General features: G+C 43.7%; 1 protein-coding gene across 2 annotated transcripts in view; it reads right to left on the reverse strand.

The window, feature by feature from the left end:
• Positions 1-341: 341 nt before the first annotated feature.
• The window catches only part of LOC133137717 (5-hydroxytryptamine receptor 1E-like), a 38,308-nt gene continuing 12,973 nt past the window's right edge, over positions 342-25,676 (reverse strand). Inside the window, exons 2-3 of one of the 2 annotated variants that reach the window (XM_061256051.1) lie at positions 14,602-14,808; positions 342-2,594 (exon numbers count right to left, since the gene is read on the reverse strand). In XM_061256051.1, the coding sequence (XP_061112035.1) occupies positions 1,391-2,518 (1,128 nt within the window). In that variant the 5' untranslated portion in view covers positions 2,519-2,594; positions 14,602-14,808 and the 3' untranslated portion in view covers positions 342-1,390. The remainder of the gene's footprint in view (positions 2,595-14,601; positions 14,809-25,676) is intronic. The other variant, XM_061256057.1, reaches the window with a different exon arrangement.

Raw genomic sequence — 25,676 nt, forward strand, 5'->3', positions numbered from 1 at the left:
TGGGACAGTTGGTATTCTCATGCAGAGTGCCAGATCTCAAGGCATTGTTAACCCTCCTATTATGCCATTCAGTGTCTCTTAAAAATTATATTTCATATTGATATTGTATGATTTTTCCAATTTTCTAATTTGGTGGGATTAAATGATAAACGTGCAATAAACATACTGCTATGCTGTACCAACTTTGCATACAAATGTGTTGTGTGGCAGGGGGTGTTCTTTTGACCCTGTCTAAAATGCAAGAAAATATACAACCATTTTAATTTTAATCTCAGATTTATTTGCGGATGATTTTGGTGGCACTTTCCCATACAGGTGCAAAACCTTCACTTACTGTACCTTACTGTGCTCAAAAATGATATGTTTATCACAGATTTTTCATATTTATGGATCAAAGGCTAGTCATTTTGGAAACAATAAGAAGCCGACAACCAAAGTCTCAAAATATTTCTATTCAAATAATTTGTGTTTATTTAAACTGCTGGTTTAGACCCCAAACATAAAAGTTGTCATAAAATGACATAAAAAGAGTCTGACATAATCCAGTGGTTTAGTCATGATATTACCATCCACAAAACCTATAATAAAATGAAACAGTTTACATATACACTGTGGCCTGGCTCAGTAGAAGAGCACAGACAAATAAGTGAACAACCATTGCATCAACACACTGAAGGTTGTAAAACATTGGTGATTAACTCAAACATGAATTATGTTCTACATTCGTCTGTCAACCAACCAATAACTGGCCAGCAGGATTTCTGATCTCAAGAAAGTGTGCAGACTTGGAATGACAGTGTTTCAACAAAATGTCTACTGGACTACACGTTCAGACACTTAAAAGGTGTATTAGGCCTCAAATGAGCATGGCAGATATTACCAACTCAAAAGCCCCTCAACAATGAGATTTAGTAACCAGCATTGATTTACCTTGCATTAATTTGACCATTATTGTATTGCTTTCTAGCTAAATTAATCATTTATGTATATATATTGTATTTATGTCTTTTGAGTACATAAAGACTCACTTGCCATGCTCTGCATTAGACAATTCAAGGCCTCCCTCTTGTGGCAGTACATTGAAATGGTATCACACCACTGGTTAGAAAAAACATTCAAAAAGATGAAAGAAATTGAGGTATATAAGCATGCAAGTGTGTCTCAGTGATTGCCTGAGCTTACTATATGTGACAGCTGGCCAAAGCCACATAATACAATCTAGTAATACATATTTAAAAAGCAAATAAACGGAAAAGGAAAGCTGTGTGGTATTACCTCTTGCTATCTGGGGGCTTAGGGCTGATATTTCCCTTCTGTTACTCTGTAGTGTCTTTCTGACAGTCTTCTGTGAAAAGTGCTATACAAATAAAATTAGATTGAATTGTTGACTCTATGGGTGCCCCTTGCACTTGACAAGCATTTTGAATGCATGCTTGAAGTCCTCATTGAAGCTGGTGTAGAGCAGTGGGTTGATTAGCGAGTTGCCGTAGCCAAGCCAGGTGAGGGCAGTGGAAAGCAGTGCAGATTTGGAGTCCGGCAGCAGGTTCAGCCCCACCAGCAGCTCCCTGAGGAAGAAGGGCAGCCAGCAGAGCACAAACGCCCCCAGAATGAGGCCCAGGGTCCGTGCCGCCTTCCTCTCCCTGGACAGGCGTATCTGGGTCCTCTCTCCGGCCCCATCCACCCTGCCCCCCAAGGGCGTGACCCCCACGACAATGACACCATCCAGCCTGTCCATTTCCGGGGACGGGTCAGAGGTGGAAAGCTCAGAGATACAGAAAGCATGCGCCGATCGGCAGTGGCCGAAGGAGTTGTGGCTGTCCAGCCTCCCGGCCACGCCCTGTTGCAGGGTCGAGCCCCTCTTCTGGTACAGGGCCTTTGCCGCCGCGTAGATCCGGCAGTAGAGCACCAGGATGAGCACCAGCGGGCCATAGAACGCCCCGATGGTGGAGTAGAGGGTGTAGCCAACGTGGTCATGAGTAAACACACAGTCGGTGCGGTTACCAGGGTGGCTGTGGCCCTGCCTCCAGAAGAGGGGTGGCACAGAGATGAGAGCGGAGATGGCCCACACAGCAGCCACCATGGCAGCAGCCCGGCGAGCCGTCCGCTTATAGGTGTACTCCACGGCGTTGGTGATGGCCCAGTAGCGGTCCAGTGCGATGGCGCACAGGTGGAGAATGGAACAGGTACAGCAAGTCATATCCAGGCTCAGCCATGCCTGGCACACCGCTTGTCCCAGTGGCCAGGTCTCCATGGCCACGTCCAGAATGCTAAGTGGCATCACCAAGATGGCAACCAGGAAGTCGGTGACAGCCAGCGAGCAGATGAGGTAGTTGGCGGGCAGGTGGAGCTTCTTGGTGGTGCAGATGGCGGCCATTACACCAGCATTCAAGATGGTAGTGAGGAGGGTCAGAATCCCCAGGAAGACCACCAATGCCACCTTCTCTGCAGCCATTGCTGACCCTGTCTTGCTGCTGGTGATGTTGGAAGTTCCAGAGCTGTCCTCCACAAGCCAATCCATCTCCTCCTGCCTCAGCTATCCCCACTGGCCACAGCCACTGGAGATGTGTATCCTGAGCTGGCCATGGTACACACTCCTGGGATATATGAGAAAGGTAATATCATTTAATAACGAATCATCACCGAAGATTATGTAAATCAACATCTTACACTGATGTATTCTCTGTGATGAAGATGATGATGAAGATGATTCATAGTATGCTCCTTATATTTCACAACAGCAACAACAACAACTATGCGTAGTTAAGCATGTGTACAGGGGTGGAACTTTAATATAGCTGAGCTAGACCAGTTAACTTTTTCACTAGCCAAAAAAACACAATTTAATTTTAAAGCATCTAAAGAGCAAAGATTAAACATCAAATTAATTTAAATATAAATTGCCATACAAACATCAGATTTTTTATTTTTTATTTCAGATTTTTTTTTCTCCCAATTTGGTAGCCAATTGTACCCCGTCTGATTCAAGTAGAGCCAGTATTAGATACACCGCCCACACCCCGTCCCTCAGCGGCCTGAAGGAGAGCAACACACCTTCTTCAAGCCGTCTCGTCTCATGCTCATGACCATGATCCCGAGACACCCGAGGTGCTTTATTGCGCACTGATCTACTAACCGAGCGATCTACTAACCGGGAATCAAACCCCAGTCCCCGGTGTGCAACTGCAGTGAACTGCAACTGCAAGTGCGCTGCATCTTAGCCTAGAAAAGAGTTATTTTTAATATAGTATACTTCAAATAAAAAAAACTGCACATATATTTTCATTCATATGATGTCGGCTACGTGTGCTGCCCTCATTCAGCCACCAACCCAACCCCATTATTCCTTCCACTCATACAATATGTTTTGCGAAATGTTTTCATGCATGGGACCACCAGGTTTGTCAGTGATAAAAATAAACATGCTAGCTAACGTAGCTAATGTTACCGAAGCTTCATCATCATCCCCTGTCAAAAACCCAATGTTAAAACTGCCAAGAAACTGGACAATCAATAATAAAAGTGGTTGTTCCCTTTCAAATTTCCTCAAAAACATTGGTGGCATAATTAACATATCTAACATATCTAGACTAGTTAATATTACTTGACAATTAATGCATTTTGTTGAAAATTTCAGCTCATACTTCGAGCTCATAATTTTATTGTTAAAATTGAGACAATGCAACGTCATCTGTCTTTGTTGTGCGTGCATGCAATACATGGGTCACACTATTCAGGCTACTGTAATTACCGAATTGTTGAAAAGTCTATTTTATGTAATCTTTGTGTTGGTTAAAGCGCTATTTTAACTTTTGTATTAGTAAACTGAATAGGGCATTATGCTCTTTCTCTATTTTTTGAATAGGTGGGGAGAGTGGCTAACTGTATTATAATAGTACATTGAAAAATATGTTAGCTACTACATTGTTCAAAGCTATTTCCAGCTAAGTCTTAGTAGCATTCTGCTAACTGGAAAATGTAGAAATACAATACTACCTTTCCAATGGTCCAAGAAATATCTTGTTAACCTTTCACTTTATATGTCATATCCCTAGTTCAGGTTACCCTGTCCACACAAAAAAGGCTCAATTTACTGTAAAGGAACTGGGCTGATCGGTCAGTGTTTCCCGTAGTCTACAGTGACTCTAAAAAGTGGGACAATAACGGCATTTATTTAGAAAATGTGTGTTTGGAGACGCACAGTCATTAGAGCTATTGCGTTGGTGAGTGTTCATCACCTAAAAGAGAGGCTCTCAGGGTTGCCAGGTCCTGCCAAATTTCCATCCCAAAATCGCTGTAAATTTTTCAACCATTTCTCGACTTTCAAAATAGCCCAATTTGGCGTGACAACTATGGGCATGGCAACACTGGAGGCTCCCCCTTCATCTAGCCAAAAAACTTGGGGGACATAACAATGTTATCACATTTCATACAGACTTCATTTTGTCAGAACATCCAGGTTATGATGCCAATAGGCAACATATGTAATGCTTGTCGTCTTTTCAAAACAGGGGCTAAAACCTAGCTAATTATTCTCACAGATAAGCTACAGAACCAACCGTGTTCATTTGAATTAATAGGCCAGCTAGGTAGAATGACTGCTGGCAACACTATGATTAGCTACTGTGCAGTCATTCATGGACAACAAGCTGACAATGCAATATTGCTAAAATGTGTATGCTCATACAAAAAACCCACAGCACCTCTGCAAATTCAGAAAGTTGTGATCTTTGTGCAGAATTTAAAGCACATTCAGCTATATTATATGTATGAAATATGCCATATTCAGGTCCTATATAAGCTTATAATTATGATTTTAAAACGCTGCCTTTCATATACTTACCCACCTAAAGCTCATACAAACATTATGCAGCTCGTTGACACCCCCAGACCTATGTCCCACCACCAATCTCTCCAAAGCAGAGGCTGATGGCCAGTTTTTACACCTAGGTCACGTCTAGCTGAGAAACTGTAACAACTGCTCTTTGAGCCTTTGAAGGCTTATTTCAGAAAACCACTTCTGTCAGACACACATATTTTAACAAATTATATCTCCAAAACAGATTGGCCAATCCCAACAGTATCCAACAGTTCTTGGGACAGAACGATCTGGCCAATATAGAACCAGCGGACCCACTAAAGGCTATGAAGGTTCTCTGCTACCAGGACACCTGGTTGGGACAGCATGAAACTGAACTGTGTAAGCCAGAAATAAGTAACATTTGCTGTGGAAAACCTGTCTCTGTAGAAGCCATTTGCTTTAGCCCCCTGACCAAGGTCTCACTGCCTGGTGGGGGGTTGGCTCTAAATTCCAGATGGTTGACCCATTTTTAGGGTCAAGAACAAAGGCCTGGATTTTGGAGATAAGGAGAAGAAACCAAGCAATCTGGGGTTTTGTCTCCTTTCCTTTAATTCACCCAAATCAGGTTTATCCAAAAGGTATATTACCATGAGAGGAACAAAACATATGTATTACATAATACGGTTGTCACGAAAACTCTCAAATACATCTCTCTCCAGGTATCTCCATTAAACTCTATGATTCAGTCTTCCTTTGGGGGATTCAGACCATTGGCTCCCAAGAATGTCCGCATCTGGAGAGACTGAGATATGGGGAAGATGGATTGTGGTTGGGTGTGTTCTGAGGGCTTTTAGGTCGTAGGAGGTCATTCAGCCCTGGGCAAAAACCATGGGAAAAGAATGTCTCCGTGACCCACCACCTGGTCACTTCCTATGGGAAAGACTCAGGACACTCCCACAGTGCCCCCATTTGGACACTTGTGTCATTACACCCTACACTTCTCCCCTGGGTTAATGGTGGACTTTTCGTGACAACTACATCATAATAAAACAAGGATAATCTGTTTGGTATGGATGTGATCCGGTAAAATCAAGGAATCGGATGAGATACATTTCATACCAAATGGAGTTTAATAAACAGTAACTCAAGGGAAAACCTACATGTCCTCTCTGGTAATCATCTCATTTTCCCTACTTAACAACCCCTAAATTCTAAATTCCAGATTTGACCACCCCTCGTTTCAAACGTATGATTTGGCATAAAAGCAAGGGAGACAGACCAACCTGGGAAGATCGCATTCGACTTCCCACACTGCATATTCTGCGTATGTACATGTGTAGCAGATGTAAAGGGAAGATCATAACCAGCTTCCCACACTATGTATGTTCTATGTTTGTGTGTAGCCAAAGGAGGCTAAGTATGATTATTTACTCTTATTTAATCTCTATTCTTAATTTGTGTATTTTGTAATTGACTATTGGTATCCTAAAGCTAATAACCTACCTGTCTGCGAATAAATTATTTTATTTGTATCTTGCGTGATCTCCATGACTCTAATTCATCTTGTACCTTTTCAGCCTAAATTACGACTGAATACTCAGGGAGACCAAAGACCAACCGATCAGTGGCTGGGTACTTTAGTGGTGTTTCCAAGCTGGGAAAGACAGCCAAGTTCGGCCCATAAAAAGGATTGGTGGTGCATGGCTCTTGTAATTTGATGCGAAAGGAACCCATGGGCGTTTCTACACCGGTTCTTGTCAAGTTAGCTCTAAGGAGCCCTCTACATGCACACCGACCTGGGCTCGCAACTATCTATGTCAAATGTAGTGCATGTATTGTGTTGCCTCTGAGTTCTCCGCCGAACTGAGATTCAGCAATAATGCTAATCCTGGGAGCATATATTGAGTAATGGTGGCGCGGGTAAGAGTCGAGTGTAGTCACAGGTTTGCGTTTGTTTCAAAACCAAATTTCTAAATTATATCTTAAATGGAGTCAAATAAAGAAGGTGAATGTATTGGCCCTATTGTGGAGATTCTTGGTCAGCCCGGACCAGTAAAGAGCGGAAGGCAGAGTGGTAGTACTGTCTTTGTAACGTGGTTTACTCATTGGCTGATCTAGACTCTCCGCATAGCGGACATTATTATTTAACCCTACTAATATTCTTCCAGCGACACCAGAAGGACAAGCATGCAAATACCTTCGGCCCACGCTAAATTTCGTCATTGGGTTATCGTGGGGTTTTACAACTGTGGTCGCTACAACAATCCATGCAGACCCTCTCTAGAACAGATGTCCTCCCTGACTCTTCTGTGATTCAATCGCTGTGAGTTCCCCAAGGAGTTCCAGAACCACACTTGCCCCTCGCCTGACCAGTACTCAGGAGAACCTGGATCCTGCTGCGCCTTCCTCGCCCACTGCTTACTGGTTTTATAGCTTCAACCCTCTTCATTCCCCACCAACCGCTCCAAGGTAGCCTACGTCATCACCCTTCTTGCTGGGAATGGCATTTTGGGAGTCAGAGGACCCGGCCACCAATACCTTCCTGTCATTTATGACTAAAATGAAGAACGTATTTCACTGGGCATCTGTCAGTCATTCGACAGTGGGACAGATCCTGCTCCTCCACCCAGAGCATCAGTCCATCTCAGAATTCTCCATCAAGTTCCGCATCTGCCAGCTGGAATAAGGAGGCTATGTACAATAATTTCCTGAATGGACTCTCAGGCCACATAAAAGACAAACTGACCAAGTGCGACCTTCTCCAAGATTGGCAAGTGGACCTAGCCATAAGACTCACCTGTCGGACAGATAGACCGAGTGCAGATCACCTCCTTCTGCTCCACTCCGACCCCGCTCTCGGGGGATTGTGGTCTCAGGGAATCACTGAGAAGAGATATATTTTTATGTAATGAGATCCCCACTTGTTCCTGTTGTGCTAGATGCACCATGGCTCACAAAATGTATTCCGAAGCTATGGAAAAGTGCATCGCTGAATTGCCCATCCTCGTACCCAGCAGGAGCTGGATTCTTCTTTGTGGGCAAGAAGGAAGGCTTGCTACGCCCATGCATTGATGACTGTGGATACCGCTGCTCTGCCCATAGGCTTAATCTGTATCAGGTCTGGAGGTCTCTATTCTTCTCACGGTTCCACTGGGGGTGTCAACCCTCTCCTACCAACTGGGATCCAAGAACATCAAGCCCGACACCTTGTCCCATCTGCATTCCCGCCCAAGGAGGAGGGAGGCCCAGAGCTGGTGCTTCTTTCCAGTTGTTTGCTGGCCACAGCCAGGCTGGATGTTGTTGGAGTCTTGGAGGCCCTAGTGACTGAACCGAAGCCTAGCAACACCCCTGAGGGTCGTCTCTTTGTTCCTGAAGCCATGCATTCCATAAGTTCTCACCTGGGCCCATGCCTCTTGCCTGTCACCACAGAACAAACCGCACTCTGGTCCTGCTATCCTGCCGGTTCTGCTGGTCCACGATGAAGCAGGAAGGCTGAATTTGTTGCGGCCTGCAACACATGTGTCCATGCCAATTCAAGCACCCAATGCCCCAGTGGTCTTCTCCAACCCGTCTGTGCCTCATTGCCCCTTGTCTCACATTGCGTTGGACTTTGTGACAAGATTACCAGCCTCAGAAAGGAAGACAGTGGTCCTTACCATCATGGACCATTTCTCTGAGCTTGGTCCTGCACGTATTCCACCTCCATGAACTCCCCCAGGAAGCTCAACTCTCGTTTAATTGGCCCATTCCCCATCTCCTAGGTTATCAGCCCCACTTTTGTTTGTACCCCCCACCTCCTCTATGCTGCATCCATCCTGTGTTCCATGTGTCTCATATTAAACCCTGTGTTACCTCTCATTTCAGCCCTCCTGTCCATCCACCTCTTCCCCCTTGACTCATCAATGGCAGGCCTGCCTCCACCTGAACGTTTTGGTGCAGAGGGCTTGGATGGCAATTATTGGTCGATTGGGAGGGATATAGTCCCAAGGAACAACATCCTTGACCACTCCGATTCAATATTTACTGAGTTGGTGTCCAGAGCTAGTTAGGGCGCCAGGTCTCGCCCCTGGGGGTCACATTCCGGGTTTCTATGTATTCTGTGTATTTTTTCATGTTTTCCCTTTTGCCCTTTTTCATGTCCACGCCCCCCACACCTGACGTGTTTTCCTAATGTGTAATCATTTCACCTGCTTCTGGTTGTCTAGTCATTAGTTGTGTATATAATTGTACCTGTTTTATTGTTCATTGCCTGGCATTTGTGTCTGTACCTTCCTGCATCTTTCCTGCTCCTTTACCCGCCTTCCGAGTTCCTGTTCCAGAGTCCCAAGCCCTGCTCCATCCCTCCTGCCTTCCGAACCCATCTCCTGCTCTTCAGCCCTCCTATTCTCCTGCCCTCCTCTGATTGACAACCCAGCTTTGACCTCCGCCTGTCTTGTGACTTTGCCTTGCCTGATCTACTATATCCACGTTGCTTGGACTCTGACCCTTTGCTTGGACTCAATTACGGCTTTGCCTGTAGTTCTCTGGTCTTCATGTTGGCTTATGTTTTCTAATACAAATATGGTCTTCACAGGCAAAACCCAAGGCTAAAAGCAGGAGTAGAAGTTCTGAATTATTTATTGTTTAACCAATCAATCTAACAAGACAAATTTGGGCAACAGGAGACACCTGTCAGTCCCATGTTCTAATCCTTTTTACCTAAAAATTGGGGGGTCTGATACAAAAGGTGATATGTAGTTTAACAAATCTAGATTAAAATACCAGACAATAAAAGCTAAAATTTGGATCTGTCATCTCATTCAGGTTTGTCATCTTTTCACCTCAAAAACAATCGTCTTCAGTGTATAGCAAAAACAAAGGAATTAACTTTGCTGTTCTAATGCTTTTGGAGGGGACTGTACATTCGGGGACTGTACATTGTACCTCTCAATTCTTAGACAGCACTATTCATAATCTCTGTTTGAAATATTGTGCAGGGCTGAGGGCAGGTGGCAGCTTCCAGCTGAATAGGAAGAGATCTGGGGAAATTAATGAAACTCTTAAGGCCTTTCTGCATATCTGCAGAACACCAGTATTGGAAATGAACCATATTACATTACATTATTGGCATTTGGCAGACGCTCTTATCCAGAGCGACGTACAACAAAGAGTTCCACCACCGTGGAGCCAGAACAGACAGTAGTCGTGAGCGTGAGGTGGAGGTTCGGAGAGGTCTGGCAGGGGTGTAGGGTTTGATGATTTTTTGTAGGTAAGCTGGGGAAGACCCCTTAACTGCTTGGAAGGCTAGCACCAATGTTTTGAATTTGATGCGAGCCATGACAGGCAGCCAGTGGAGGGAAGTAAGCAGGGGGGTGACGTGTGAGTATTTGGGAAGGTTGAAGACCAGACGAGCTGCTGCATTCTGGATAAGTTGGAGGGGTCTGATGGCGGATGCTGGAAGGCCAGCCAAGAGGGAATTGCAGTAGTCGCTTGGACCAGGAGCTGGGTCGAGTAGGGGGTGAGAAAGGGGCGGATTCTCCGTATGTTGTATGACCTGTAAAGGGTACTAACTCAGGGTAAAGAAAAGAGGACTGACCAATAGATTGTGTGTGTGTGTGTGTGTGTGTGTGTGTGTGCAACTGAATACAATACATGCAAATGGAACTTGTTTCTGTTGCTTTTTCACTTTTGTTCTGTCAGTTGGTGCCAGATCATGCAGTGCCAATTTACATTACATTACATTACAGTTATTTAGCTGATGCTTTTATCCAAAGGGATTTAACAGTTGATTTCACAAATTTTGGTTACACTGGGGTTTGAACCACAAACCTTATGGGTCCCAGTCAAGCAACTTAGCCTCGGGGCTATAGGAATGCTACCTTATGCTACATTATGTTACCATACCTGCTCCCAGGAATGTTACCTTATGAATGCTAAAATGTGAGAATTGTTTGCGTTTTTATTTGTGGATGGTGCAGTAAAATGCTTTCCCCTGCACTCAAATGCTGCATTAGTTATTATACATGGAGCTTGATGTGCTGGATATAGTAAAGCATTTTGCTCACAAGGAAACCAAAGCCTCTTACAGTGATCAAATCTGTCCAGTAGATGGCAGTAGGAATTCAGAGAAATGTTCCAGGGCTAAATTTGCATTTAATCAATTTAATAGCTTTTAATAGCTTTTTGAAAATAAATTACTCTGTACGAAGCCTACCTGTGTTATTATGACCACTTCCCTCAAAATAACATCCAGAATGCCTTTGAAATACATGACACTCTCAGTCAGGAATTGCTTCAGCAAGCACCATAGATTTTTTTTTTTCACTAAAAATGTATTTATGAAGTTTCCTACAACAAGACCCGATAAAAGACCAAGGATCCGCATACAGTTTCATCCCGATATTTGTATTTCAGTTTTATTTGGTCTTATATTATGTTATAATAACATGATGATGATGATTATTATTAGTTGTATTAGTAGTAGTCGTACTAATAGTAGTAATAGCAGCAGGAGTAGGTGTAGCATTAGCTATAAATGGGTAGATAAAGTGAGTTGTGAATCTACCTGAACCCATTCCAGCTCTAGACCCATTGTGGCTCTGGGAGCTGGATCTATCACCCCCCCATTGCAGATCAAAAGTCTGAAAAACCACAGCTTTCGCTTTTTCTCCTCCAGACCCAATTAGTCAGCTGACAGGCAAGCCACTGGAGAGATGGATGGCAGGCAAATCTAATGCGCTGTCTTTCCTTCACAGAGGAGAGATAATAGAAGCTGAAGGCAGCTCTACCCCTCTGGGCCTCTGTGGTAAGTAGAGGAAAAATTTTTGTCTCCATTTATCCAGCGGGTGAACCGCAGGTGTGATGCCTACGTGGTTGATAGCCCTAGCACCACTTTCAATTGATAGCTAGGTATGGGCACAGCAAAGAAAAACTTTATTTTTAGCTCAGACAAATACAGCCACACTCACAGTGACATACACACACATACACACGCGCATGCTCGCAAACAACTAGATCATTGCTGAAACTGAATGACAGGGCTGTAAGTAGATCATAGATGAGCTAATAACAAATAGCCACATGTGGCCAACAGTAGTTTTCACGGGATGTGATCCAATTAGCTTGTCACATACCGTGACACACACCCCGGGGAGGACGTAAGAGCAGGACATTTATTTACCCACTTGGAGTGAGAGAGAGCAAGCACGGAACTGTCAAACAAACAAAAAGTCTTCTCCCTTCACCCTCACTGGATCCAGGTAAAAAAATTATTATAATAATAATAAAGGCAAAGTAAAGCAAAACCTGAATGGTAGCTTTTTAGCTTTATATTCCAGGTGTGTGCCTACTTAATAACCATTAGGATTGCCCTGCTTCCTTCCCGCAAACCATGCCCTTGCCAGGGTGCATTCAGATTGACCAAGTGCCCCCCCAATGGATTACCCGGAAGCAGAATGGATGGAGGGCCAGATACCACCGGATAATCCTGTCGTTGCTGTCCTTCATCCGGTGGAGCCATTGGAGCAGGGCATGATCTGAATAGAGGACCAAGTGTTTTCCCAGGAGGTAGTAACGAAGAGTCAGTACCACCAATTTTATGGCAAGACATTCCTTCTCGTTGTACTGTACCAACTGTCCCTGGGGCTAAGCTTGCGGCTGACATAGAGGACCAGTCACCCCTCCCCCTCCACCTCCTGGGACAAAACCACCCCTGGTCCTCTATCCAAGGCATCGGTATGCAGGAGAATAGATTTAGAGAAGTCAAGGCTAATCAAGAGAGGACTTCCACATAAGCACGCCACTTGGCGCTGCTCTGTCCACTTGACCGGATCTGAGGCTCTCTTTCGAGTGAGGTCAATCAAGGGACTAGCGAGACTAGAATAATCGGGAATAAACTGTTGATAGTAGTTTGCTAGCCCCACGAATGACCTAACCTACTTTTTGGACTTGGGGTTCAACATTTTGTGGATACTGTTTTATCTACCAAAAGACTGACACGCCCCCACCAAAGAGGAATCCCAGATACCATATTTCCGTCCATCAAATTGCACACTTCCCAGTGTGTGCAGCACCATTTGCAGCGTCTTCAGGATGGCTTGCAAATGCTACATATGTTGTTGCCAGTCACTAGTGTGGATGATAATGTCATCCAGATAGGCAGCAAAGTTTTGTTGCACCCGAGTTACCCCGCTGCTCCAGTCAGATGGCTGTCAAGTGGGACCAGACAAGTTTTATTCAGATTGGGAATTTCCAGTCCCAGCTTATCTGACAGGACATCCGGGGTAGGTAGCAAGGCAGGGTCTATCTCTCTCCACAATTGTAGTACATTGAGGTGGTAGATTGGACATGCCCCTCCCCTATCAGAACGAATAACCTCATAGTCTACATCCCCTAGACGCAGTGTGACCTACTTGGCGAGTAATTTGTATGCTGATGACAGGAGTAATACCAGGACTTTGTCTCTCGGTTTGAATATTTGCAATTGCACTCCCCTGTTGTATTGTCATCTCCGACGTTCTTGAACCTGGTGCAAATATTCATGTGAAATTTGACTGAGTGAGTGCAGCTTTTCTCGCAGGTCCAACAGGTATTGAATTTCGTTTTTACTTTGGCTTGGACTGTCCTCCTAAATTTCTGTTACCAGGTCCAAAATGTCATGGAACCTTCGCCCATACAATAGCTCAAAAACCCTGTTGAGGGGCTTGGGGAACCTCTCTTACGACAATTAGTTTATCCCAATTTCAATTATATCAGTGGAAACAAACGTACAAATCATTGTCTTCAGTATCTTATTGAACCTCTCCACCTGCCTGTCAGTTCGAGAGTGCTAGACACTGCTTCGAATAGTCCTGACATCCAACAATTTGTATAGCTCTTTCAGTGTCTGTGACATAAAACAGGTACCTTGATCTATGAGAATCTCTTTTGGGATTCCCACATGGCTGAAAAATGAAACAGTGCCTCCGCAATAGTCTTAGCAGATATTTTGCGGAGGGGGACCGCCTCCGGATATCAGGTGGTATTGTCTACTAGGACTAACACAAAGCAATATCCTTTTGTGCTCTGCTCTAATGGTGCGACGAGGTCCATGCCAATTCTTTCAAAGGGGATCTCTGTTAAAGTAATGGATGCAAAGGTGCTTTTCAAATGGCCGAAGGATTAACTTTTTGACACTCAGCCATGCCATACACCAGCAACGGATGTCTCCTCGCACACCTGGCCAAGAAAATCAGACCATTTTATGGCTATGGCCCCAAATTACCTGCCATCGGATTGCTGTGAGCCGCCTGAAAAAAACATTTTCCGACAGCTTTTTGGCATAAAATGCAGCGTGTTGTCTTCACCTCTATGTGGATCCCGACTTATAATTTGTCTTTAATTATGCAAAAATAGGGGTAGGACACTGCCCTCTGCTAATTGAATGGCCTCCCATAAATCTTAATCACTTGGTCAGCGACTCGACTCAGCGTTTCATCCCGAGACTATTCAAGGGCAGTCACTCGATACAGTAGAGGGAGCCTATAGCCTCCACTCCGCAAATTTCTGTCTGAACCGGAACCGGGAAGTGTACGCCAGATGGCCCCTCCTCTGGATCATCAGGGACAACCTCACCCCCGGCTGTGGCAAAAGGACAATGAAAACATCGCCTTTGCCGGGCCCCTTCTGCCAGCTTCAACCTTGCCATCTCTCTAAACTCTGGCCAATCATGTCCCAGAATCAGCAGCGGGGGGGGGTACTAACCCTCGGCAACATACTATGGTCCCGCATTCAGTCCATGTAGTCAGATAAGAATGAACATCCCCATGCACACACCGCATCCTCACCTCCGTGAGTCTATCAGCAGCTCCGTCAGGACAGATCCACAGCGTGTGATGCCGACATAGCCCGCATCACCTGGTGTCGATTTTCCTGCAGGCTCCGGAGAGATTGATATTGTGCCTCTGGCATTTGCTCTAGCTGCTTCATCATCTGCACTAGTGGAGAAGATTCTATCCTTGGAGATCTCTTCTGTTCCGGGTTTTGGCAGACCCCTGGGAGGACAGAAGATCCGGACACAGGGAGATGCACTGGTGTTTATTACATTTATTTACTTGATGCCCACAGGGAGTGAGAGAGAGAGAGAGCATGGAACTGTCAAACAAACAGAAAGTGTTCTCCCTTCACCCTCACAGGATCCAGGTAAAAATAACAAACTAAAATAATAAAGGCAAAGTAAACCAATCTCTGAACGGTAGCTTTTCAGCTTCACTTGCACTCGGTCAGGATGAAAACAGCTCTCTCCTATGGCGATGGTTCCCTAGTCCCAACCACCTACTGTGGAAAGAAGCACACACTATAAACACCAAGACTGATTCACAACATAGTCCAGGTGTGTGCCTACTAAACCAGTAGGTGTGGTCCTCGGACTGCCCTGCTACTTTCCTGCAAAACATGCCCTTGCCACAAGGATTTGTTTATGTTTTAACACTGCGTGGCTCCTCTTTATCTGTAGAAGGTTGTTCTCCTCATTCCAAAAAAACATGCACTGGAATATGATTGGTTCATTACATGTGTCAGGTAAATGAGAATTACTGTCAGTAAAATATGAATCTAGCAGTTTCTGAACTGAGCGCACATTCAGAAAACTGTAGTACTGTCTGTAGTACCCAGTGCTCTGTTGTTCTCGTTGGTGTGCTGGGGTGGTGGCATCAAGGGTTGGAGGTCCTCCTGTCCTCCCTGTCAGCAATGAGGATCTATGGCACAGCCCTAAACTGGATCGAGTCCTACCTCTCTGGTCGCTCCTTCCAAGATGCCTGGGCTGGTACAGTATCAACACTCCTTGCCACAGGAGTTCCCCAGGGCTCAGTCCTTGGCCCGCTTCTGAGAATTTTGCATCGGTGACCCAGTCATGCAGATTCCTCCTATACAACATCCAGAGAATCTGCGCCTTTTTCACCCCCTACTCGACCCAGCTCCTGGTCCAAGCGATGGTTTTGACCCTCCTGGACTACTGCAATTCTCTCCTGGCTGGCCTTCCAGTATCAGCCATCAGACCCCTCCAACTCATCCAGAATGCAGCAGCTTGTCTGGTCTTCAATCGAACACTCTCACATCACCCCCCTGCTTACTTCCCTCCACTGGCTGCCTACACGCCCTACATGCCTGCTAGACCTCTTCGTTCAGGCACCACAGGACGCATGGTGCCTCCCACTCTCCGCACATCCACCTTCCGCTCACGACTACTGTCTGTTCTGGCTCCACAGTGGTGGAACAGACTCCCCATGGAGGTCAGAACAGCAGAATCTCTTACCACCTTCTAGCACAGACTAAAGACACACCTCTTCAAGCTGTACCTCTCCCTACCCCTCCCTACCTCCCTATAAACCTTAACTGTTGTTGCCTTTACTTATTACGCTAGGATGATACCTTTGATAGTTTTATTTGCCTAGGTAAGCTGTTTATTGTTCATATATTTGCATGGTGTGGTATACATATAAATATAAATATAATCCATTAATCAAATAGGCCCAAGTCCTTATCTTTTTTGAACTATTAGCAGTTTAAATTGTACTTCCCGCTATGGTCTTTCATTGCACTTATCCCAAATTATGGGTATGCACTTGGTGAGACGGGTCTGAGAAAAATAACAGAGCACAGTGCCACAGGAACCACAGTGCAGTATAAGAACAGCCATGAACAATTAAAAACAGATTTGTTTTGCTTGGATTCAATCATAGCAAATCAAATGACCTCTTATCATTCCCTTAAAGAATTGTGCACTTTAAAAATGGCAAAGTAAGCATTTTCTTGCTCCATTTGAAACATAGATCTGGTCTGATTAGGCAGGCAGCACAAGCGCCAATAGCAGACTGCATCTCCCCTCCAACTGGCGCAAAGTGACTCAATAAATTACCAAACAGGCTCAAGTGCATCAAAATCCATGATGAAAACACCACTTTGCCAATGTTGAAACAAGCTTCAATCACCATAAAAGGGATAAATGAAAGTGAATATGAAAACACAACTTGATTCTGCCAATGTATCCCAGAATGCCCCCAACACCGGCAGCCAATGCAAAAAGTGAATAAGAATCTGGACACTAATCAACACAACTGACTGTCCCCTCCATAGTCATAAATATGTCACCCTGCAGGGACTGAGGATGTTGGCGCTGTCCCAGTGATGCAGAGTTGAAGTACAGAAAGAAGGGGCCAGGTTCATTGCAAGGACTGCAGGTGTGTGTTTCTCTGTGTGTCAATGTTTTTTGCGGGGTATTGTTTGAGTCAATGCTTTTTTTAATTTGGCTCAATCTGATTTCCTATTCTGAGTGGAACCTCAGGAAGCAGTTGCTGGTGGTGGTGAAACAAGAGGTGGACACCACATTTTCGGCTCTTGACTTTGGGTGAGCTTTTGCATCCTAGAACCTTGCATCAACCCTTCTTGTCAGTCATAACTATCCAGTGGGTCCTCTTCTCTTCTTCACTTCATACTCAACAGTAATTGTGGAACTAGGATGACCTCTCTTGTGCTCAAGACCTTTGGAAAGGCCTTCAGCGATGTAAGATTTCTTGGTGTACAGCCTAATTTGTTCTTGCTTTTTCATGTCAGTGCCATCGCAAGCACTTCTGTAGAGCAGCCAGGCGGTTAAGATGAATGTAACTAGGAAGTGGAACACAGCCGGTGGTACCATTTCTTTGATCTGATTTTGTTCCTGTGCAGTTTGATGAGCGAGTCAAGCCGATCCACCCAGCCTATATTTTCTTTCACCACAGCTGGGCAGGTCATTACCTTTTTTTGCCATCCCACCTCTCAACCTCAGTGACTGGGGGTGCTCTAGTGTAATCACTTAGAAGGGTCACTGAGTTTTCTTCAGCTCTTCACCCATCACGTTGCTGCCTTTTAGTCTGTTGCCACGAACAGTACCAGTACGGTGAATACGCTGCTGAGCCAGCTCGAGTACACAAGGGACAGTCCTGAACCAGTTGTCAAAGACAGCTTAGAGTTATTGTGCTTGGGCACAGGTTAGGACAGGTGAAGAACAACATTGCCACACCAACATCTGCTAGCCCAGGGGGTTGTACAACCCTCCCTGTGTATAGTTCAAAACTGTTGGATCTTGTGGAGTGGATCAAAGTGTCCCTCTTGTCTGTCTTCATTGTTGTTGAAGTGCAGAGATTTTTTTTATGACCTCCCTATTCAGTATCATGGTATCTGCTACTTGGGACACTCAGCCGGCTTTGTTCCAAAACATGGGGGTGCCACTCCAATTCATTGCTAGTGAGGTTAAGTGGCTTGTTTGCATCACATTGAATAGCATATAGTTTTGACTGCTCTACAATGACTTCCAGAATGTCTGCTTGAAGTACTGGAGGGAGGACATGAACTCATCTGATCTGGGAAGGCTGTCCTGCCGTAGGGTAGGCAGTGTAGTTGACATGGTGGGATGTTCTCCACTGGAGTAAGTGTGAAACATCATCCTCTGATACATTAACTTCAACCACTAGCTCTGGCTCATGAACTTCAACCACAGGCTCAGGCTCATTTACAGTTGACAAGCCACCTCCTTCAAAAAGGAATGCAGGAAGCATTCAATAGAATATATCACATGAAAGTGGCCACTTTCAGGAGTATTTAATATATGATCTATTTCATTTTCATGTGGGAGCCTTCTCTCCCAAAAGCACACAGACAAATCTTATTTTACCTTACAAATGTTTGAACTACACACAACTACTATGTGTTATTGACTGACAGACTTTGGGGTCTACTCAACCTGTCACTGCCTTCAAGCTCACTATCCTCACTGTCCGATCCTAACTAATCAATTAGGTTCCCTTCGCCCATAGAATGTGTCCCTGTGTCCATTGCCTGTTAGTATAAGAAGAATGGACAGCAAAACATTGTCTATGGTCATCATTTTGCATCCTAGCACATCTCCATACTTTTGCATGATATTGCCAAAAAAGTAGCCTCACTGGACAAGACAACAAATCTTTACGGATCCATGCACATGTATATATTTTTTCTATAAAGTTATTTCTATTTAAACATGTTAATAAGTGATATTTATCTTAACCTCTGCTGGGACTGTGTCCCATGTGGCTTTACTTCCTGAAAGAATTTCTCGACCCACAGATAAATAATGACACCCACTTCAGCCCCTTATTTTATTGGTCACAGACATATCACATCACATTGTAATGTAAAAAAAAAAAGGGGGGATGGGGGAAAAAGTGGTTTGTTGCTTGAGGGTAATACCATGCTACAGAAGGTTAGGAGGTAATTCAGCTTAGCTATTGAATATGTCTACAAGACAGATATGTAGGCCTTCTTTTAAGAACAGACTTGAGGACTTCAGGTAAAAATTGTCCATGTGACAAGGTCAGCCCTACATAAAAAATGTAGATTCCAAACTGGCCAGCCACAACAACCATTACCTACATATAAATGAAGACTTTAATTAGATTACCTCAATTCAATGTCAAAGATTGGGCATTCATCCAAGAGACAACAATGACCCGGAGATATAGTGTGGCCAAGCCAAACACTAAAAATAGCTTTGTGTTCTCGTGTTTCTTTTGGGAGGTAATAAAGCCGTCCAGTAAAGATGACATCCTTAATTTGTGTTCCAAAATAAGGGCACCAGAATGTCTTTTAATTACCTTGGCAATTCTTGTGGACTTTTGGGAAAGGGAGGTAGAGAAATTACCTTATAATAAGGTCAATCAGAATGAACTACTTCGTATAGGCTATAGTATAGTCTACCTACGAAATAACCTGTGTATCATAAAATGCTGTACCTGTCTTCCATACGTTATATTGTAAATACTAGGTATCCAACAGCACTAGGAAAAAAACAGAAATTGTACTGACAGATGGATATTTACCAAAACTGGAAAAAATCTGAATCCTGCCCAGGAATTTCATTTACTTGTACACGCGATGCCATACAATCACCTGCATCCCTGTAATCACAAAACCAGTCTGCTAAGCAAACATATGGGCTGTAGGAATATAGGCCACATCAACAAACAATTTGAGACTGCTGTGGGACACTGTAGCACGATCTGCAACCACACTATGGCACTATGCTCAGAGCCATGCTGAGTTACAGGCTGCAACAGACCTTGGACATGTTGAGTGACAGCTGCTCTTGGGTCATTAATCTTATAGAGGAGGTCTCTTTGACACTGGAGACACACAGGGGGATAGTACTTTTACCCATCCTGCCAGGAGAGGAGAACACAAGCTGTGTATGTTTACGATTTCCTATTTGCTTATTCACAATTTATTTACTTTTGTATTCATTATGCCTCATATGATACTATTCCCATTGTCTGTGAAATAGTTATTTAATTGCTTGAATTGATAGTTGTGAGTTGCTTTCCTAATTATCATAAATTATATATATTCTTTCTTATCAGATGCTCTATTATGTTCCCCAAGGGTCCATCAAGTGGCTTGACGGACCCTTTTATTTTTTTGTCTTTATTTTTTATGATTTAGAATTATGTGTAGCCTGCGGAGCTAGTTTGGACAGACAAGAAGCGCTGCCCCCTCACATGATGCTTATGTGTAATAGGCGGGGTTATATAAACCACCAACCCTACCTCATAAGGCACTTGCTTACTTTGCTGCTGTGCTAGCTGTTTCTGCATTGCTCAAATTGCCCAGCTCGGGAAATCAAAAGCTGTCCTGCTGCCTGTCTCATTCTGCATGCTAAAGACAAAGCATGCCTGGCTCTTTCTGCTGCATTGCTCGTTTTGGTATGCTGTCTCATATTGCTTGCTGCATTTGCTTGAATTACTCTGCTTATTCCTGAATCATGCCTTCAGAATTTGGATCAGATCGGAATCAGAGTAGTTGGAGGATTCCCACGTCCGAAGTCCGTATAGGCAATACAGATTGGTCAACCATTCATTTTATTTTTCTCTGTTCGTAATGCTGCACTGTCTAATTATGGTATTCACTATTAACTTAACTATGACAGTCTTTTAAGTACTGCAACAATTATATGATGGCATAGGCAATGGGACACCTAAAGTGTAGGATGAGCTAATGTTAACTTATAGTTAGGCTACTAATAATAGCCATCTCTTGATTATCAATTATTCTGCATTTCAGGCAGCTTTGATAAGTGGGGTTTCTTGCATAATCTTAACTAACTCCTATGTTACCATTTAACGTCACATTAAGAAATATCACCCCACACATAAGCTACATGTTGACTCAAGTGCTTTATACAGCATCAATTGAATGAAGACAGTTTTGCTATGATGTATAGGCTATGAATAGCTGGAGGCTAGCTATAGTGGCAGTTTTTATAGCTAGCAAACTGTCTACATAGCTTAGCATGGGGGGGGGGTAAGATTACAGTATATCATGTAGCAAGGTTACTGGGTTAGCTGGATAAGCTCACCAAGTATTCTGATTTAAAAAAATGGAAACAAGAGCTCAGATTGTCTGTCAGGTGATGAAATGTAATCTTATTCTAGGTGTGCCTGCATGTTGTCTTCCATGGAAAGCGTCTGCTGCAGCGAGTATGACCAGACCCTTCGCAAAGATCACCCCATGTTTGCCACCATCTGCACACAACGACAGGACTACTGAGAACACAAATCGTCTGTACACCCAAATTGCATCCTTAGGCCAACTGTTCACTATTGTAGCATGAGTTGTTACACCCCAATACAATGCATCTTCTAACCATTGTAACGTTACCGTCGGCGATCACAACAGTGCAGCAAACAATGCTAATTTCACAATGCTACAAAGCTAATAGCAGCATCCTACTTCCGCCTTATATTTCGTCATGAAAATAATGTTTTGTGTTCATTCTTTTATATCAATAAACTTTAGGATTTTTAAATGCTGTGAATCATAAAATAGGAGGTTTTTCCATTTACCGGACATAATTCATTTTTGAAAATATCTGGGGCCTCATGCATAGAATTGGCATTTTGTCACATGATCAGTGACAAAATTCAGCGTATGGATGATTACTCAAATGGGCGTATGGCTGAAAGAAGTTCCATAAATGACACATATGCATGCTTAATTCATAAATCATAAATATCCCTAAAAATGTGCACTCATGAACGAGGCTTAATGGATCATATCATGCCATTGCTTGGAAATGGTATAAAACTATGCTAAATAATTGCAGTAGCAACATATGAAAACATAAGGAAACATGGCGGATTTTTTTTTGTGTGCTGTTGACAGGTGCAGGCCAAAATGTCAAAAAACATTTCCGATATGAAAATGTTCTCAAAGAAGCGAATTGCCACTCACAGGACAAATGTGAGGGCCACAGGCGGGGGATGTGGGGAGTCCTATGCCTCTCCCCTGGACCAACGTTTTTCTGCAATCATCTGCAATTCAAAACTGGATGGCATGAGACAAACACGTTGCCTGAAAGTAAGTTTTCCACTGGACTAAACTGTACAGGTAACAAATGTCAAATGGTCAAATGTATACAATTATGATGGAAAAAACATGACACATCATATTTGGTTTAAATAAATTTTATTTGCAGATGAAATTGCTGTGGCATCTGGGACACCGGTATCTAGGGGATCATCTGCTGGGGCGTACCGATTTGGATCCAGGGAGATGCTGCGCTGGGTGACACCAGAGAGATCGAACAGGCCGATGTGCCGCAGACATGGGAGAGTGCTCACCGATGCGCTCCTGTAATAACAGCACAGGCATATAACAATCAATTGCATGTGTCGTTGCAGAGCTCGGAGAGATCCATAAGGTGTTGGTGAACAGCAACACCTCACTGCTGGCCCCTCGTTGACTGCATGTCCCAAATTGGCAACATTTTTCGTAAAACTTAACCTACAAACTAGCTTTTTGTTTTCATTGAAGTCTAATTTCATGCATGAATGCTGTACAAATGTACCTTACCTGTTGCATTATTAATTGTAGCCTCATTCCAACAGTGGCTGCATTGGTTGCAATGTGGTGACTCATCAGGTCGCATGTTGTCTGGCGGTAGCACAAACCCATGGCTCAAGGCCACATTGTGGAGCACACAACAGGCCAATATAATTTCGTACACTTTTGCTGGCAGTCTCCCACCAGCTGCATCCAGGCAAAGCCATTTACCCTTTAGTACACCAATTACACGCTCCACAACGGACCTTGCACAACCATGCAGGGTGTTCTAGCGCGTCTCTTGCACTGTATGGTGATTGTTCAGTGGAATGAGAAGCCACGTTTTTTTAGGGGATAGCCCCGATCACCTGGGAGAGGGATATGTGCATGTTAGATCTATTGATTAGGTTTCATAAACACTTAAAATATTACCAAATATATCCAGTACTCACCAAGGAGCCAGCTGTTCATTGCAGCACAAGATGATTTCCCACGCTACTGTTTTGCAGAACAAAAGAATCGTGGGTGGATCCTGGCCATCAGGCAACCACATTCAGCAGTTCCATACGGGCATCGCAAATGATTCGCACATTAATTGAGTGAATGTTTTTACGATTTACATTACTGGACTGGTTCACTGATGGCGACTGTATGGCAACATGTGTGCAGTCTATTGCCCCAGTGACGTTTGGCAGTCCAAGAGTGGCAAAATCCCTTTTGATGCCTTCTGTGCAGCAAGGGTGGAGGGAAACCGAATAGATTGTGGAGCCAAACGAATGAGGACCGCAGGCATGATGCAGCTTAATGAGAGCTGTGATATGCCAGACCGATCGGCAAGTTCCCTATGGAAGGTCCCGGTCGCAAGAGAGAAGAGGACTTACACAGGTACAGGTATGGCATGGTTGCAGTGAGTTTGTCTCTGCAGTTTTGGGACCATTCATTCATTGCAGACGTCAAGGAGGATGGCTCTTAGTAAGCAGTATCAGCTCACTAGCCATTCATCCTCATTGACAAAGAAATCTGAACGGTCCCTAAAAACGTGCTCACTGTGTATCGCTCCATTCGCAAGGCCTTCCAGTAGCGCTAGCACAGCCATGTTTCCTTGAATAGGCTAAGAATAGTTCACACATTGGTTTTTATAGTCATGTTTATTATGAGTCAGCATTTAACTATGAAGCAATTAGCATATTATTTATCATATTTGCAACTTGTACATGCTACTTTGTCGTCCAGTCTAGCTATTCATATTTTGCTACTTCGGTTGGTTTAACCCAATCGGCCTATTATAATATGCTCAATTAATGTGAATGTTCGCCTATGTTTCAAGAGCTGCCATTTTATTGTGTACTGTGTTTGTGGATGTTAATACAACCCATATTCATGGCATTTAAGCCTTCATGTTGTTTTTTATTTTGTCTGTATTATTCACATATTGCTGTATCACTTTTAAACAACTCAACTGATACATTTACACCATCCCACTCATAGGCTACACATAATAGCCACAAGGAATGTACAGATGGCCTGAACCAGGTTTAAAGGTACATAGAGTTGCACAATAATTTCAAGTTTATAAATCGAAATGTTGTCGTGGATTTCAGCATAGGCACAATTTACAGTCAAAACTGGCCATCCGACCTATTTATGCCTGAGGCCCCTGGTGCTTACCCTTAAAAAAAAACACACACACACTTTTCCTGGTGCTTTTGAAGTTTCCCCAGAATTTTTTTTTTTTAATTTGGTCAAGGGAGAGACAATAATGACAAGAAATTGTGCCGCCTTTACTTCTGTTATTTTGACAGTATGCACGTCAACCTCAGGGGAATATGGAAATTGTGAATATACATTAAAATTAAATTCTCCCAGTCTCTGCAATTTTACCAGGAATGAAGAACAACTATCTAAGATAAGAGTGTCAAATGTATTTGCTGCAGGCAGTATGCAGTGCTTATTATTTTCTAAACTTCATCTCATATACTTAATTAGCCAAATTGTTCACAAAATATAACTATTACAAATAACAGTGTTTGGGAGAGGCTGAAGTATGAAATAATATATTTTCAGATACATATTGTAGTATGTATGGTTAGTAAGGGGATGATCTGTTAGACCAGGGGTTGGCAGCCCTGGTCCTGGAGAGCCACAGGGTATGCTGGTTTTTGTTTTCACCAAACAATCAGCAACCAATTCAGACCAAAGAAACAAGGTGAGGAGAGTTAAGTGTGTAATTTACTGCTCTCATTGATCAATTAAGTGCAAAGTAACAACGAAGACCAGGGTCCCGTTCAGCTCTGACAAAACATAGCAAAACCATTATTTAAACAAAGATGGTGGTGCGTTGAACATCCTTGCAAACCGTGGGTGGACTGACTGAGGTTTGTACAAAGTGCACATGGACAGTAAAGGGAGTCTTCAGACCCAGAACCCCAGCTATCAGGAGTTTGCGAGGCTGTCAACTCAGAGGGGCGAAATCCAACACCCATGTACGCTACTTGACTCCATAAAAACCAGGAAATAACACATTCATCAAGGACGCTCCCTTCTTGGCTCCACTGACAGTACAGGAGACTTATGAGGGAGTCAGATAAACACACAAGATGCCATGAGGATATCAAACACAGAACCCTGGGCCACCAAGAGTCACAGAGCTCTCCAATGAGAGGGGCGACCTCCAAACACTGTGCATTTAGACTCAGTGAAAAGCCATATTGACAATATTGACACCTCACAACTACAATATGCTTCACGGCTCCACTGCCAGTGCGGGAGACCCACACTGGAAGCGAGATAAATACACAAACAGCAACAAAGATCTCCCATATAGAAGTCCGGGCTATTGGATATTCACACCACTTCCGGACAACTCCAAACTCGCATATTTAACCTAGTGTAAATGCACGTTTACGATGCCGTCTCCATTGCTTTAGCAGATAAAACTTCTAAATAACCTTAAAACGATAACAGTAGGTCTCCAGCAAACTTTCTGCCTTCAGTTATCACAGGCTAACTATATTATTACTGTTATAATTGCTTT

This window comes from Conger conger, chromosome 1 (genome assembly GCF_963514075.1).
Source record: "Conger conger chromosome 1, fConCon1.1, whole genome shotgun sequence".
NCBI classification, from domain to species: Eukaryota; Metazoa; Chordata; class Actinopteri; order Anguilliformes; family Congridae; genus Conger; species Conger conger.